We start from the raw sequence: 15,477 nt of genomic DNA, 5'->3' as shown, positions 1-15,477 counted from the left end.
CTCCCGGGCTCACTGCGGGCTGCCGCCAGAAAGGCGGGCGCCACCACCAATGGCAACGCGGGGTGGGGTGGGCGCCGTCTTCCCTCGGGCCAATGGGAGCAGGGGAGGGGCGGGTCCTCCCCGCGCCAATGGGGCCGGGCCGGGCGCGGGCGGTGCGGCCGAGGGAAGATGGCGGAGGAGGAGAAGCTGCCCGCGGGTTGGGAGAAGCGCATGAGCCGCAGCTCCGGTACGGGCAGCGACGCCGGGAGCGGAGGGGTTTAGGGGTGCCCGCTCCCGGGGCGGCGGGTTGGGCTTTGCGGGCTTTCGGGGATCCGGTTTGGGGGGATCCCCCCGGTGTGGGCGCGGCCCGGTGGGCCCGACCCTGGCCTCGGTGGGGTCTGAGGGGCCGTGAGCGGTGCTGGGGGCCGGGAGGTGCTGCGGTGGGGCGAGTTAGGGGGATCTGCGGGGTGCGGTGCCCCTGAGGAGGGGTTTGGCTTGCGGGGGGGGGGGGGGGGGCGGCGAAGCGGCTCCTGGGACCGTGGTTGGGGGGGGAGGGGGGATGCCCGAGGCCGCGTGGGGGGGGTTGCTCTGTCTGGGGTAATGGTGTGGAGGGGAGCGGGGCAGGGTGGCAGAGCAAGGAGAAGCCGCTTTATAAAAGGCCGGGCTAGAGCGTGGCAGGACGCTTTGCCCTCGGTGGGGCTGGGGGGGGGGAGTTGTGGGTCAGGACGGCGCTTTCAGCCTTTGCGGTAGGAGCTTTGCACACTTGGTGGCTCAAGAGCAGCTCCTAGGAGGTCGTGTTCTTCAACTCGGCTGCTCAGCTCGTTTGCCTGAGGCGTAGGGGAAAAGGGGCCCGCGTGAACCCTTCTTTGCCAAGAGCTACTGCGGTTGAAGTGTCCTGGAGAGAAGGAGTTTTGTGTTCACGGGTCTGCGCTGTCGGTTGTGATCGCAACCGGGAATCTGGGCCCTTTGCTACTCTGTAGCTTCCCGCCGTGCAGCTCTGCCCTTGCAGTCCCTCACCTTGGTTTGCTTGGCATTTTTCTTGAGGCTAGTCTGCTCCTAGCTTCAGCGGAGAGCTTTGGGATGAATGATTCGCTAGAAGAAAGCAGAAATCATCTTGATTGATGCTGCGAGTTATCGCAGGTAAACTCACGCCTGGCTCTGAGCGCTGGAAGGCCTTTGGGCAGCAGAACGACCTGGCTCTAATGCTGAATGTGTTGAGAGGTGACTTCACCAGAACTTCATTTTCTGCTGCCTGGGGAAACTCTGGATGTCATGTGTAGGAAAGTCTTCTTTTCTGGTAGGAAAAAAAAAAAAAGTTGATTTTCAGGAGGAAAGGTCTGTGCCAGTGCAGAGATGTGATCTTTGCTAACAAGTCGCTCACTGCATTTGCTGCAGGATGTGCTTAACAGAGAGATTTTACACCGATTGACTCTTTAAACAGGGCTAGCGTGGGACACAGTCTTATCCTCAGGCCAGAAATGTGGCACCGTCCGCCTTCCCGGCAGTGGCAGGGTGTTGCCTGGGGGTGTTTGTGGTTCTGACTGTGTCAGTGGGAGTTTTGCCGCTGATCTGGGCGAGCGTCGTGATTTGGAAAGGCAGCCGGAGCCCGTTTCTGCGCGGGGCTGTTGCTTTGACTAAAGGCGCTTCCCGATGGAAAGTCCTGCATGGGAAGTTACGTGGAGTTGTAAAGTCTTGCCTCCTACCTCATGTGTTTGAGCTGATGGCGTGGACGTGGCCGAGCACTTGCGGAAATCCAGTCTTCTGTGCCCAGGGGGCCAAGCAGATCATTCTTGGGGCCAGATGCCGATTCTTGGGGTCAAGAAGCTGATTCTCAGGGTCTGCCAGCAGCTTGTTTTTTAACCCCGGCCCCTTCTCTCTGTCCGCAGGCCGTGTTTATTACTTCAACCATATCACAAATGCCAGCCAGTGGGAACGGCCCAGCGGCAGCGGGAAGAACGGCCAAGGGGAGCCTAGCAAAGTGCGATGTTCACATCTCTTGGTGAAACACAACCAGTCCAGAAGACCCTCGTCGTGGAGGCAGGAAAAGATCACGCGGACCAAAGATGAGGCACTGGAGCTTATAAATGGCAAGTAAATGCAGGAGAGAGAGAGAGAGAATATGGTACTGTTGAAGGGGAAAAGTCATTTTAAGGCTAGAATTGGACCCCGAGATGAGTGGTTCAGTGTGAACTTACTAAAGCAGAGTTTTTTGAGCCAAGTGGTTTGAACATGGACTTTCGTGTGGCCCAGGCACTTGGAGAAACAATTTTGCTGTATGATGAAATGACTTAAAGATAGGCCCCAGCCCATGTGTCTTCCCCTTGGTGTTTTTTTTGTAATGTTATTTCAGAGGTTTGTTTGTATTTTCTTTGTAAATGTGTATTTTTATATTAAAAATAAAATTTATTTAAAGCTAAAACAAATGTTCTTTAAACATTTCTTTTTATTTAATGTCACTTGACTCCTTGCCCTAATAGCAACTTAGAGTAAGTTCTAATTAACCTCTGCTTGAAATCGAGTTGCTTATAGGAGGCCATCAGCCTTGCACGAGGTGTGCGGGTGGCCTGATCAGCTCGGGCTGTTCCCGGAGTGTTCTAGCTTGTGATCTGGTCTAGGAGTGAGGGCGCTGCGTGTCTTCTGCGCTTGGTGGTGTTAATCTTTGCAGCCTAGATTTTCCCTTGCAGCTCTGGCAGTAGAATTGAATTGATGTCGTGTTTCTTCAGCGTCGAGGTTTTTTTGATCTTAGGGAAGCAAGCTCAAAGTCCAGCTGTTACTACTGGCTTTTACTTCGTAGGATAAGGGATTTGTGGGCTTAAGGTGAGGTTTAAATCAGTCCCACTGATTAATTGATGGAACTGAGACTGTGCTCTTTATCTTTTCTGGCAGTGAGGGTGCAAGGCTAGCTGATGCGCTGCAGGCTGAGAGCACACAGATATGTACCACAGTACCAGGCTTGTCTTATCTTTTATGGCTTCAGCAATGAAGGAGGGAAGATAGGGAGGGTGTTTTGTCTATTGCCTTGGTCCTAACCAACAACAAATTTAAGGACTTTCTTCCCTGAAAGCCCTAGGAGGGGAAATTTCTTTGCGAAGTCATTTGAAGCAGCAAGGCAGTGACCAGCAGGTGGTATCTGCTCTCCGCCTTTTGGAAGGGAAAGTTAAATTAACTGGCACAGCTGGGAATTTTTTTAGGGAATTGTCCCCTTTGGGTTAGGGTGGCTGAGAAAGTGTGCCCGGAGGTGATAAAGCGAGATGCATGCCAAGTGTGGAGATCTGTGCCAAGGCAGTTGAGACTGTTGCAAAGATAACTAGGTTGAAATATTTCAGCTGAGCTGCAAATTCTCTCTGTCTCTCTTTTCTTTTTTTTTTTTTTTTTTTTTTTTTTAAGAATAAAACTACTCTAGAGCCATTTCTTGGAGTGATGTTTGTTAACAGGCCAGTGCAGAGCTCTCTACAGACCAGAGGTTGAATGATGTATGATGCTGGCGTGTTTTAAACAGGCATAGGTGAACTGGGATCTTTGTAAGAGGGAATGACTTATATTTTAGAAGGGAAATGTCTCGTTATTTCTAAAGAGGTATTTCAGGAGCTTCTGACCAGCTAGATGTTTTGATATGTAGATGTTCTATAAACTGGTTATCCTTAGAAGCCGTGGTAAGGTTACTTGGACTCAACAATTGTCATTATTCTTTGTTTGGGTGCTTTTCTTTGAGATGCCACAATTCTTTGCTATCTGGTAAAGTGATGGAAAGGAACAGCTTAAACTTTCCTTGGCTCGAAAGAATGAGATTAAGCTCGACAGCTTCAGAGCCTTCTCACTATCAAATGTCTTGTTTCATAATCTCTCTGTGGTGTCTGAAGAGGACAGAGTTGCGATTAAAACTTACTTCATGTACATACCCTGCTTGTCTCTTGGTAAAGGCCATTAGGGAATTAATTCCTATGATGGGAATACTACTGTCAAACCCCACCCCCAAAAAAACCCCTCAACCACCTTTCTGTCCACATTTATCCCCAATAAACACTATTCCTGGGAAGGTCATAGGCAGCATCAGCTTATTGTTGATTATTTTGCGGTGGCTTCTTGAAAATTACTGTAGGTCAAGTTTCTAGAACAGCTGAAACTTATTGGGAGGATGCACGGCTCGGCTCCGCAACAGCTCCTGACAGTCAGGCATCAAGGAACTTCTCTGAACAGATGTACTGTACCTGGTGAATGTAATTATAGCGTGGAATTGTCGAAGTAGGTCTCTGGGGAGGAATTTGTTTGACAGGCACGATACCACACATTTTCATGTTTTGTTTGGGGATCGGTTGTGTCTGAGAGATCTCTGTCTGAATCCAGCTCCGGTGTTAATGCTTTATGCAATAAAAATCTGAGAAAGAAATTTGATTAGGGAGCTCTTTGTCCCCACAGGAGAGGGGATGATGCTAAAGATAAATGTTTTTGATAGGTGAACTTGATTGATGTCAAATATTCCATTTGATGGCTTTTCTCTGGTAATAAGGGAGGAGAGCTGAGAGAGCCGGAGGAGCGCGTTGTCCGTGAATGATTTTTAATCCATTAAGAAAGTTGCAGCAGAGGCTCAAATGTAGGTTAGCTCTCCTGTTGGGCTACAGCAGGAGTTGGAGGACTTGGCTCACCGGGTGCTTTTCTGGTAGGTGATAACATCGCAGGGAATGTGGGACTAGAAAGAAATTTCAGATTTGAGCCGACCCTGATATTAAAGGTTGTGAAACCTCTTAGTTCCCTCTGCAAGCTTTATCAAGCACCGTTTAAGAGGCAGTTGGGGTTCTGGCTGGATTTGCCATGAAGGTATTTCAGACCATCCCTGCTCCGATGTGCAGAAACCCGGTTTCCAGCTAAATACTAGTTACGATCCGTTTCTCTCCGGTGTTTCTTGCATTAGTGTTGTTTAATTACTTAATTAAATTTAATTTCTTCCTGATGTTGACCTCTCAGTGGATTTAGAGCGCCCTGCTCTTTACCAGCCTGTTTTTGCACGCTGAGCCAACCAGGCTTTTAGTTTCTGGTAATGTAGGTCATCCCTTCTGCTGTTTCTACTCTTAGCCCTCCTTTGCACTTCAGTTTCGATTAATCTTTCTTGAGCGTGGGTTTGTCGCGGTATGCAATATTCCAGATAAGCTCTTGGCTGTGCCTTCTACTGTGGCATTTACTTACTTGCCCTTCTCTCTGCTGAGGGTACCATGACTTCAGCGCTGTGCTTCTCGCTTTTAAAGTCCTGCTACCTGCTTTGGAGTTATGTGTAATTCCGCATTTCCGTCCTCCTCCTGATCGAGCTCTCTGCGTAGAGCAGATCTTTTTTGTTGTTGTTGTGTCTATAAATGCGTGTGCGAGTTCACTTGGTGTCATTGGTTTTTGCTTGGTCATTCGGGTCATGTTTAATATTCTGATCCTTCTTTCTGCTGCAGTGATTCCCCACCCTCCAGCTCATTATTTGCATATTTTGTTAGATTACCCCTGTTTCTTGTTGCAGAAGCAGCTAGGATTCATCCCAAAGTTCAGTCCCCGAAAGCTTTTCTTCCCCAATACGCCCCCTTTCAGCACAATCCATTGTCGTTCTTCATCTTACTCTTTTTGCACTAATCTCCCATTATTCAATTTCACTGACGCCTGGAGATTTTTAGGCGTGGTTTATTAAAACCTAGACGGCACCTAAGCTGCAGAATTTGTTCTAAACGGCTGAGATCATTTGGGGAAAAACTCATTAATCCCACTTCACAGAGCCGAAGTTCAGACGCGAGGTGCAGGTGTTTGTTCTGGTAGAGGTGGCTTGAAACAACTACTTCAGCCAGAGGCTTTATCCAGGACAACCCTCAGCTCGCTGACAGGCAGATTTTGCCCTCAGGCTTGTCACTGCCATAAAATTCGGAGGTTTTAATAACTAAATTCTCTTTCAACATGTAGTTGACTGGTTTGCTCCACAGACTTAGGAAACTCCTTCCCACCAGGAACCTGCTGATGTGACCCGGGCAGACGGTTTAGGATATAAATGTAAACACTCTGATCCTTAATTTGGATGCTTTATTACTTTAACATCAGCGAGTATCTGGAAGCTGTAATTCCTGACACTTCTGGGTGTGATGTGTGACGGGTCCTTGCTGGGGATTGGCAGCTATATGCAATTAGATACGTATTTATGGTGGTGCAAATATGTCTTTTTAGGATAAACTCTTTTTCTGTCAGCAAGTAGACTGCTTATGCACAAGCAGCTTAGTTGAACGGTATGAACCAGTGTCAGTTTCTTTCCTAAAACTTGAATGTTGTGATCTGTCTTCCACCCAGATAAATAATCCTTTTTCTCTTTTTAATGCAGGAGAAAAAGCTGTTGTCTTAAGTTTTGTAGAGTTTCAGACTTTCGTGTTAGACTTTCTCCACCTGTACGTGTGCCCTCTAAGCAGCAGGTAGGATTAATGTGTACAATCTCATTTAGGTAACGAGCGCTGGTATTTCCTGTTAAAGCAGGTTATGCACTTTAGGAATTAAGATAACTTTTGATGGCTTTTGAATTATATTCAGGACACCTGTTTAATAAAAATCAAACTCTAGATCCAGAAGTCATCAATCTCCTATTCCCATTTTTTTTGGGGGGGGGGTGGTAGCTTTTCCTGTCCAGCTGGAAAAACAAACCTAGCTGTCCTGAACGCCTTGCTGAATTCCAGAGATTTTGGCTAGTGGCAGGTGATTTAACGAGATGACCAATGTGGGGAGGAAAAATGGGCTGTAGGGTGGAAGAGTAATGTGAAGACTTAAAATCCCTTAGTTTTGGTCTTGCTAGCATAAAACTGCAATAAAGGAGTTAATTCAAAAATTGATAGCGTGCTTTTTCTGTTCCCGCTGGATATGTCAACTCCTAAGAGACAATCTCTAGTCTCTCATTAAGGAATATTTTCTTACCTGCCCCCAGCCCTCACAGATACTTCCTCGGGTGTATAAAAGTATATAACATTAAAACAAGCTGGAAAATACTTATTTCCTCATCCTTTTGCATCATAAACTGCCCTCTTCCTTTCATGAGAGCATTCCTCAAAATAATAAAGCCTAGCTCTTGAAGTACGCGCGTGACCCTTTTTCAGGTAGGGTTCTTCTACTGCTTCTGGCTGGAAAAAACTGTGCTCAGCCCAATTTGGGGGTTTTTTAGTTTGTTTTTTTCTTTTTTTTAGAGGTTTATCTAGCAAAGCGCAGACTCTTTGTACATGTAGGCTACAGGGCTTACACGAGAGCAACCTAAACCAGGAAGTTTGGTTATCAAAACCAGGAGACTTAATTGCTTCGAGAGAGGGAAGCAACATTTCTTTTCTCTTGATTTTTCTGTTACAGAAGATCAGTTGCTTCTCAGTATTTCTTTTTGAAGGTGGAAGACCGCGTAGGTCTAAAATGGAAGACAGTCAGGCTTTGGCGATTCTTTCAAAAGCTTGACAGGAGGCTTCTGGAAAGAGGGATTTAAAAATTAAACACATTTCTAGTGAGAAGTAAGTTTATCTGGATTTCATCAGGTACGGAGAGTCACTTTGGGTTGGAAGCTGCAGCAGCGGTTTGGGGCTGTTCTCTGTGCGCTGGGGCGTGCGTAGCTGAATTCCTCTGGGAGATGCTCCTTTGCTTGAAATACATGGATGGATGATTTTTTGCAATGTAATTTAGTCTTAATGTATCCCTCCTGGCGCAAAATGCGGAAGGCAAGCCCCTCTGGCAGGAGCAGGCTGCTTTGGGAAGGTGGAGGGTTAACCAGCAGCCAGATCCAGCTGCGGTTCCCCGACTCGGGAGTCCAGCTTACGCCACTGTCCTCTTACAGAAGCAATTCTTGCAACTGGTACTAACTGGTGTTTTGGTGGCGGATGGCTGCAAGTGGGACCAGGGATACCTTGGGATTTTGATTAGTGGTTACGCTCCTTTTAATGAAGGTGGCTGGCTGCGTTGCATGAAACTGCGCAGGGTTTTCTTGTTGTCTGGAGAATCCATGAAAAGCTGCCTCACGCTGCGTTAAGGGATGTGTCCGTGGCACTTGTGCTTTGCTCGTCGCCGAGAGCAGTCAGTATCTATAATTAGTGGCTCCACAACCATGTTATCAAGCTATTGACTGGAAAATATGATTTATCTCTTAGGCTTTCTTGTTATGAGTTAGCAGGGGAGTTTTCCGCTGGGCCGGAAAGATTCAGAACAGTGAGGCAGAGCTCTCGGTTAAGACCACGAATATTTCTTGACTGACCTTTTAAAAAGCTGTCTTGACAAATAATTCACTCCTCGGGGATTCTATGTGCTCGGTCTTCTACCGAGGTGAGCCCTTCTGAAATCAAAAGCTCATCTATTTTCGAGCCTAATAATAAATTCCTGTGCTTCAGGGGTAGTAGTAGGCGGAACCAACTTTTTTATTTAATAGAAGCTTAAGTAGAAGTGAACCACGGTGCAAAGAAGGAAATGTGCTTGGGGGTAAAAAAAAAAAAAAAAAGAGACAAGTGCTTTTGGGGTGTTAGGAAAGTTTAGCTCTGGCTGTGTCTTCGTTGAGGGGGCTTGAAAGCCTCGCTTTGTGTGCGTGGTGCGCGTACGTGGGTGTTTGTGCTCTTCCTGCTGTGGGGTGTAAAGCTTAAGGTGAGGTTTGGGGTTTGGGTTTTTTCCCCCTTCCCATTTTTCCTTCCCCTGACTGAATTATGCCCTGTATTTACAGGCTACATCCAGAAGATAAAATCGGGAGAAGAGGATTTTGAATCTCTCGCTTCCCAGTTTAGCGACTGCAGCTCGGCAAAAGCGGGCGGTGATCTGGGCGCGTTTGGAAGAGGTGAGTGGAGCTCAGCCTGGCAGCGTGAGTGCCAGATCAAGATTACAGACTTGATGCTGATCTTGGCAGGGAGGTGGGGTTTAATAATGTGCCCCGCTGCTGGGGGAATGAACATGAAAATGGATTTATATCCTAGGTGGCCTGCTGTGCAGGAAATGTAGCTTGATGCCTAGAAGTTAAACCAATTAGGAATGCAACCATAATATTATTCTAGGCAGAGAGGAGATGTGCAAACGCCCTTCCTGAAAATGGCTTTTCCCTCTGGAGAAGGGTTTTCCGGCTACACTGAATGGAAATCCAGTTGCACAGCATAATGGGCCATGAATAAGGAAGAAGCAGATAAGTCTTGCTAATGGCACGCCAGATAAATGATTTGGCATTCTAATCTTCAATGAGAAAGCTATTAACAAATTGTGGAAATAAGAACAATTCACAGCCCACCGAAATAATGTCGCTGGTGAGAGATTTTGTTACAGGATTATTGATCAGTGCAGTGAGGGAGCGACAACAAAAAGCTCGTGGATGCTTCCTCGTTAATGAGATTTGCTGGTGTGGGAGGCAGAATCTTTGGGATGGGAAAGTGTAACGTTGAAACCTCTTTTGCTTTAATTTACGAATGCTTTTTGCAGTAATTTCCACTAGGAGGAAAATAAAAAGCAACGATGTCACGAGTACAGCTCCAATATTCAAAGAACAAACCTTTTTATAGCGAGGGTGTCCGTGCATATTTTATTTGAAGAGGATCAAGAAGGGTTCTTGCCAGGGAGAGAGAATGCTGTCTTTATTGTTAGAATCTGTGCCCCAAAGTCACAGGGACTCGCAGCGATCCCAGAGGAAGGTCTGTAGTAAGAGCTGCCCACGTCTGAAATGGCGAACAGCCGTCCAGTGTGGCATTTTAATGGAAGTGTTTTTCCTAAGCTCCTGCTCGGGGTTCGTGGACTGAAGCATTCAGAAGCTCGTCTCGGGCTCGTACCCTGCAGCAAGTACCCAGATTTTGCAGGTTTCGCACAGCTGCCTCGCCGTGCTGCGCTCTTACCCCACTTAGGGTGTCTTGGGAATATTTAAAACACTAGTGGGCTCGCTGCTGCTGCAGACGTAACCGTGGAGAGGGCTCCCGGGTCACTCTTTCAGCCCCTGTTAGCTGAAGCCCACCCGCCTTTCACAGGTGAAACTGGTCAGGAATGTAGTTTGGTTTGGTTTATTGTTTTGTTTTTTTTTTTTTTTTTCCGGCCAAAATACCCTTGGTAATCACAGTTCCTCATTAGGATGCAGCATTGCTACAGTTTAGCAACAGTTGCTTCCTCAAAGAGATTCATTCAGACAGAGCTAAAAAGTGTTATTTTATGGCTTCATATATAATGAAACATTAATCCTAGGCTGCCGTGTCTGCTATTTTGCTTTCAATAGAAACTCAGCTCGTTGTGCTCTTTCGAGACATACAGAAAGAGATTTTTTTTTTTTTTTTTTTTTTTTCTTCTGGCTGCACCAAAATGTAAAGAAATGTTGCAAGAGCCAGTTTCCACTAGATGGCATTGGAACCATGCGTGGTTGTGGTGGCCAAGCCCCTGAGCTGTCACTCCATCCACATTTGGTTTTTGTTTTGTTTTGGTTTTTTTTCCTGAGCTGAAAATCTAATTTGTTAGAACTTGGAGCACTGGTTACTTCGGAGGTGAAGTTATTAAAACATTTCAATTTGTCTTCTTGAAACCTTTCAAATAAGCCATGTTTCTGCTCGAAGAAGACCACTGAGGTGTAGCAGGGGAGGCTGTTACCTCATCTGAAGTAAAGATTTCGTGTCCTAGTGGAAAATAACCAAAAAATTCAGGTGATGAGGCAGGCCTGCCTGACAGTGAATGACACTGGCGTCGTAACTGGAGCTTGTGAGCCAGGCAAGCTGCTTGCCTCTCCTAGCAATTAATCTAAATGCTGAAATGAGAGAAGCCAAACTCTGGAAAGCTGCATGCATCAGGTCACTTCAGTAATAAACCACTTTTTTTTGGAAGTGGAAAGTGCCAAGCTGAAGCTATTGCTAGTCCTGAAAAGGGGGGAATTGAGCATCTTTTGTGGCATCTAACTGCCTCGCTAGAGAAAGGGCTACAGATGGATGGAGGCCCGAAAGTAAAACATAAATTCTGGAGCTGCTGCTGGGCTAGATGCGCTGCATCTGGGATGTGTGCTCTTGGAAGGGGTTGGGAAGCTTTAGTTTTTCAAAGAGATGAGTATATCGCTGGGATGTCTGCTGATGCTTTCTGCAGCCCTCTCCTAATGTGCTGCAGAGTCCAGAGCTACGGCACCGCCTCAAAGCTTGGAGACAAGGGTCATAAACTTGCAGGAGATTGATGTTGCGTCTTTGGCAAGACGCTGGTCTGTACATGTCCTCGGGCATCTCGAGGCAAGCTCTGCAAGCGTGGTCAGTGCTAAGAGCAGAGAGTAAAGGTTCCCTCTGCGCCCCGGGGGACTGTCACCTCCTGGCCTTCCCTCGCAGACATCTTGTCCTTCTGCTGAAGCTTTTGCTGAGAGCCCCCCCACTGAGACTTCGACCTGTTGGTAACAGTAAAACCTCATTATTTTGGCTGGGGCGGGCAGTTTCCCTGCTCTAACTTCTGTCACAGGAAATTGGGCAAAAATACTGTTCCCCCCTTTCCCCCCCCTGCCTTGAAGCAGGCTGGTGTGTCTCCTCTCGGCTTGAATTGTTCTGGCTGAGCCCTTGTGCTTCTCATTCCTCCTCTCCCTGCAGAGCTGCGGTAGTTGTGCTCATGAACCCCCGTGCAGGGTCCCTCCTCTGAGCACCTCTGGCTTTCCTGAGCCTGGATTACTGAACCTCCTGAAACTCAGTGACTCGGAGCCCGGAGCCTTAAGAGCAGTTATTTTCTAGGTCATGACATTATCCACGTGTGCCTTGTAAATTATTTAGCACAGCTTGTAATGCACACCGCATCTATTCCCCCTGTGTACCTGGAGGGCACATGAGACTGGAAGACGAACGAACATCCGCTTGTGCCAGTGAGTCTGCAGAACAGATTTCCTCTGCCTTTCAGGTCCGCAGCTCTCTGAATATCTTTCCTTGCTGCAGTGATATCTGTAGGATCTGAACAAACCCCCTGTTTTTAAAAAAGGAAAAGTCTGTGTACGTGCATGTGTGAATGAGTTGTTTTGCATCATCTTCTGGGAGCAGATGAAAACAAACACCCCCTGCAAGTTATTAATTGGTGACTTTGTTGTTTGCCTGGAAGCTGTCTTCATTTGAGGCTTGCTTGCTCAGAAAGATCTTCCATTCGTTGCTGAGCTTAATTGAACTTTCTGGTGTCTGCTCTCTGCAGGTCAGATGCAGAAACCTTTTGAAGATGCCTCATTTGCGCTGAGGGCTGGCGAGATGAGCGGACCAGTTTTCACAGAATCAGGGATCCACATCATCCTACGCACAGAGTGAAGTGCCTTGGTGACATGTAGAAAGGAAAGGGCGAGGGGAAGAAAGGAAAAAAACAAAACAAAACAAAACACAAAAAAAACACACACACAAAAAAAAAAAAAAAAAAACAACAAAAAAATAACAACCAAAACCTACTCCAACCCTGCACTCTCCCAAATGAACTTCATATCCAGTTTAAAAAAAAAAAAAAGCTCATTTCATATCTCAATATCTTCTGTGGCACCTGACACAATGTTTTTCACCTGCAGAGATGCATGGTTAGCCAAGGGTGAGAACACAATCAAAATAAGACAGTAGCATCTTTCATAAGCAAAGAGAATGTTATAAACAACATTTCTGGCATGCCACAGCTGCTTGAGTTATATTGACATGTCTCCTAAGCTGAGGAATTGTCAATGCTAAAGGTCACACTTCAGTGCTTCCCACATCCACCCTGCTCGAGACGCAGAGTATTTATTGCAGCGCAGCACCGATGATGGCGACGCTGACTTGTGAACCCTGGTGCTATGACAGAACGAACTCCCCCACCCTCTGCATGTTTGTTTAAACGCATTTTAACCGGAATGAACGGCGTTGGCTCTGCAGTCCAGCCTGTTGGCTTGTAGAACTGATTCACTAAAGCCATTCATAAATTTGACCGTAAGATAGCAGACGAGGAGCCAGCTTAGCCCAGGGCTCCCGGCCCGCGGTGCCCGGCCGTAGCTTCCCTTAACGCAGCTGTCTGTCTCGGCGAGGATCGTCCCTCTGTCCTGTCACGCAGTGGCACCGGGAGCTCTCTCCGCTCCTGCCACTGCTTTGACTCTAAAACTTGAAGATGCCTTTTGGTCCTGAATGCAAACACGAGAGGCTAACGGCCAGTAGTTGCCACTGCAGGAAGATCAGTAGCCAGCCTGAGCTGTGTAGCGGTACGTAGGATGCTGTGTGCTTCCCATTCCAGCCTGAGGTCACTCCATTATTTAGAGACGGCAGTGCCATTCTGTAGGGCGGACTGTGTTGTGGATTTTCAGTTTTAGCTAGAAGGCTGGTTTGGTTTTTTTTGTTTGTTTGGGGTTTTTTTGGGTTTTTTTGTTTTTTTTTTTTTTTTTCTCTCAAGCTCCTCTCGATCCACTTGTGGTTTGAACACTGTAAGTCATTGTTTTCCAGTTACACTGCATTGCTTATGTTTAGTGAAATAAAAACGGAAAAAGAAAAAAAAAAATCCCAGCTTTGGTCCAATGCAAACCAGCTGTATAGTTCCAGTTCTCTTAAGCAGAAAATAAAGCCCTCTCCAATTAAACAGTTCAAGAGCTCTGGTATTGATTATTTCTGCTCCTTTGCCTGTAGAGATCTTGTTGCTTCTATTGGAACAAAGAGAAACCTCTGCAAGCTGTGCTGAGTTGGCTCTCGTTGTTTTGGTCCTGTTAAAATTAGCCCACAGTGGAAGTGTGGCTTGCATGGTATTAAGAAAAACTTCTCCAACTTTGTCTTAAGCTATAAGCTAATATTCTATTTTCTCTTTTGTGGTTGAGTTGTTCTGCTTTGCGTCGAATCGATGTCTTATTTCGTAAGAACTGTTTCGATCCTGGTACAAGGTGTTACTTCAGATAAGGTAAACCCAGTACTTCTAGTGCAATTTAATAACTACTCCCCACCTCTCCTCAGTTCTGAGAATTTGGGTGTTCCATTCGTGGTATGAAATCAGCCATTATGGAGAGTGGCTCCTCGGTGTGTTGGTTGTTTTTGTTTTTTTTTTTTTTCTAAAAACTCCCATCTTAGAGCTGGGGGAAGAGGCACCATCTCCTACGTGCTCTCTCCGATTACCGTGGTCGCCAAAACCAAACATCTGAATATTGCTTGCCACCATTCTGCTTTTTTGCTGGGGAGATGGAAGGCTCTGGCGCATCAGATGGAAGTTGGTTTCCATAGCTACACATCGATTTTCTTTTTTTTAAAAGAAGAAAAAAAAAAAAAAAAGAAAAAAGGAAAAATATCCAGCTCAGGGTGACAAGCAGGTGAGAACTTCCAAAAGAAAAATTACCTCAAATAACTGTGGTATCATGAAAGCAAGATCAAAGGTAAATACAAGCAAGCAGAGATGTCATCTCTGTCTGGAGATGTGGTAATACAGTAAAAGCAGCGGCAGCCAAGCGTCTTTCTGTGGCTGCAGTGGTTTTGCTTCCCAGCTGCGATTCCTGCCGCGGCGGGGGGGATCCCGGTTCCGGGTTCAGATCCCTGTCAGAAGGGGGGAGGCAGGGCGGGGATCGCCTCCGCCCCCAAGTAAAAGGTTGCTGAGATGGCTGTGGTCCTGGGGAAAACAAAAAGAGAAGGTGGAGAATTTTGGGGTGGGGATTAAGATGCTACCGGCAGCTTTCTGCTCTTGTCAGAGGCAGGGGGGTTTGTAAGGGGTGAGAACCTCACGGCAGCGAGCTGGGGGGCTGCGTGAGAAGGTGCTGGCTTCTGGAAAGTGCTTGCTGATGGCCGGGGACGGTGTTTAGGATGTTTACTACGGCTGAAAGTGCCCTAAAGCACAAATAACCCTGCTGGGGCTCTGTGCTGTACGTTGGGGTCCAAGCAACCCCTCACGTTGGTTGACACCACAGGTTTTGGTGTCGGTCGCCCCAGGATTTGGGTTCAGCTCCGCTCAGGAACCGGTCCTGGCTCCGGTTTATCTCATTGCAGAGGTCCTAAACCATGAGCTGCTTTGGTCTCTCGCCCTTTCCCCGGGGAACAAGGCGCTTGTTGCCGCGCTCAGCGAGCATCTGCGGTGCGGTAAGCTGATTTGGCGTGCCGTCGTGGCCTGGATTCGCGTCCCTTCGCGGTCCCGTTCCGGGGTGAGTCACGGAGCAGCACGGCTCCGTCTAGCCCCGTTCCTGGCTCGGTACTCCAAGCAGCAGCCCTTGGATTCCGTCGCTGGAGCGGTGACACTAACAGTAACCGCTTCTGACTGGATCGCGTTTGAAGCCTTCGCTTCTCCAGAAGGATCATTTAAGGGATTTCTTCTGGTTTCTCCCCAGGGCCTGAGGAAGAGGCTGTGGCATCCCAGGAGATCAGGAGCGGCGCTGGAGGCAGGTCTGAGGCTGTCAGAGGCCGATGCTTTTCTCCAGCTCGCTCGGCCCCGAGTCGTGCGGTATCGAGGAGGCCGAAGGCAAGAGGCAGGCAGGGAAGGGATAGCCCCCCCCGCCCTTTTTGCCCGTGCTCCTACCCCAAACCCCAGGCTCAAGACCGATTTTCCCGCCTGCCAAATCTGCGGTGCGTTACGCCCGCCCGCGGAGAGGGCAGCCTGTGCTGGCTGGCG

The 15,477-nt window shown here is 47.6% G+C and overlaps 1 protein-coding gene across 1 annotated transcript; it reads left to right on the top strand.

Moving 5' to 3' along the window:
* The first annotated feature begins 119 nt into the window (after window positions 1–119).
* PIN1 (peptidylprolyl cis/trans isomerase, NIMA-interacting 1) lies at window positions 120–13,484 on the top strand. Its single transcript, XM_042802844.1, has 4 exons — window positions 120–226; window positions 1,866–2,066; window positions 8,663–8,773; window positions 12,094–13,484. Exons 1-4 carry the CDS (start codon window positions 169–171, stop codon window positions 12,201–12,203), a joined length of 480 nt encoding a protein of 159 aa, XP_042658778.1. The 5' UTR covers window positions 120–168; the 3' UTR covers window positions 12,204–13,484.
* Window positions 13,485–15,477: the final 1,993 nt, after the last annotated feature.

Source organism: Tyto alba, unplaced genomic scaffold (assembly GCF_018691265.1).
Source record: "Tyto alba isolate M040663 unplaced genomic scaffold, T.alba_DEE_v4.0 Super-Scaffold_4, whole genome shotgun sequence".
Classification (NCBI taxonomy): domain Eukaryota; kingdom Metazoa; phylum Chordata; class Aves; order Strigiformes; family Tytonidae; genus Tyto; species Tyto alba.
Note: the sequence above shows the minus strand (reverse complement) of the source record. Positions and strands in the feature narration are given on the sequence as shown.

Bases quoted from the DNA above. Each gene is read 5' to 3' on its own strand.
- PIN1 (XM_042802844.1), top strand. From the start codon at position 169: ATGGCGGAGGAGGAGAAGCTGCCCGCGGGTTGGGAGAAGCGCATGAGC. The intron at 227-1,865 runs GTACGGGCAGCG...CTCTGTCCGCAG, and splicing joins GCGCATGAGCCGCAGCTCCG to GCCGTGTTTATTACTTCAAC. The intron at 8,774-12,093 runs GTGAGTGGAGCT...TGCTCTCTGCAG, and splicing joins TCTGGGCGCGTTTGGAAGAG to GTCAGATGCAGAAACCTTTT.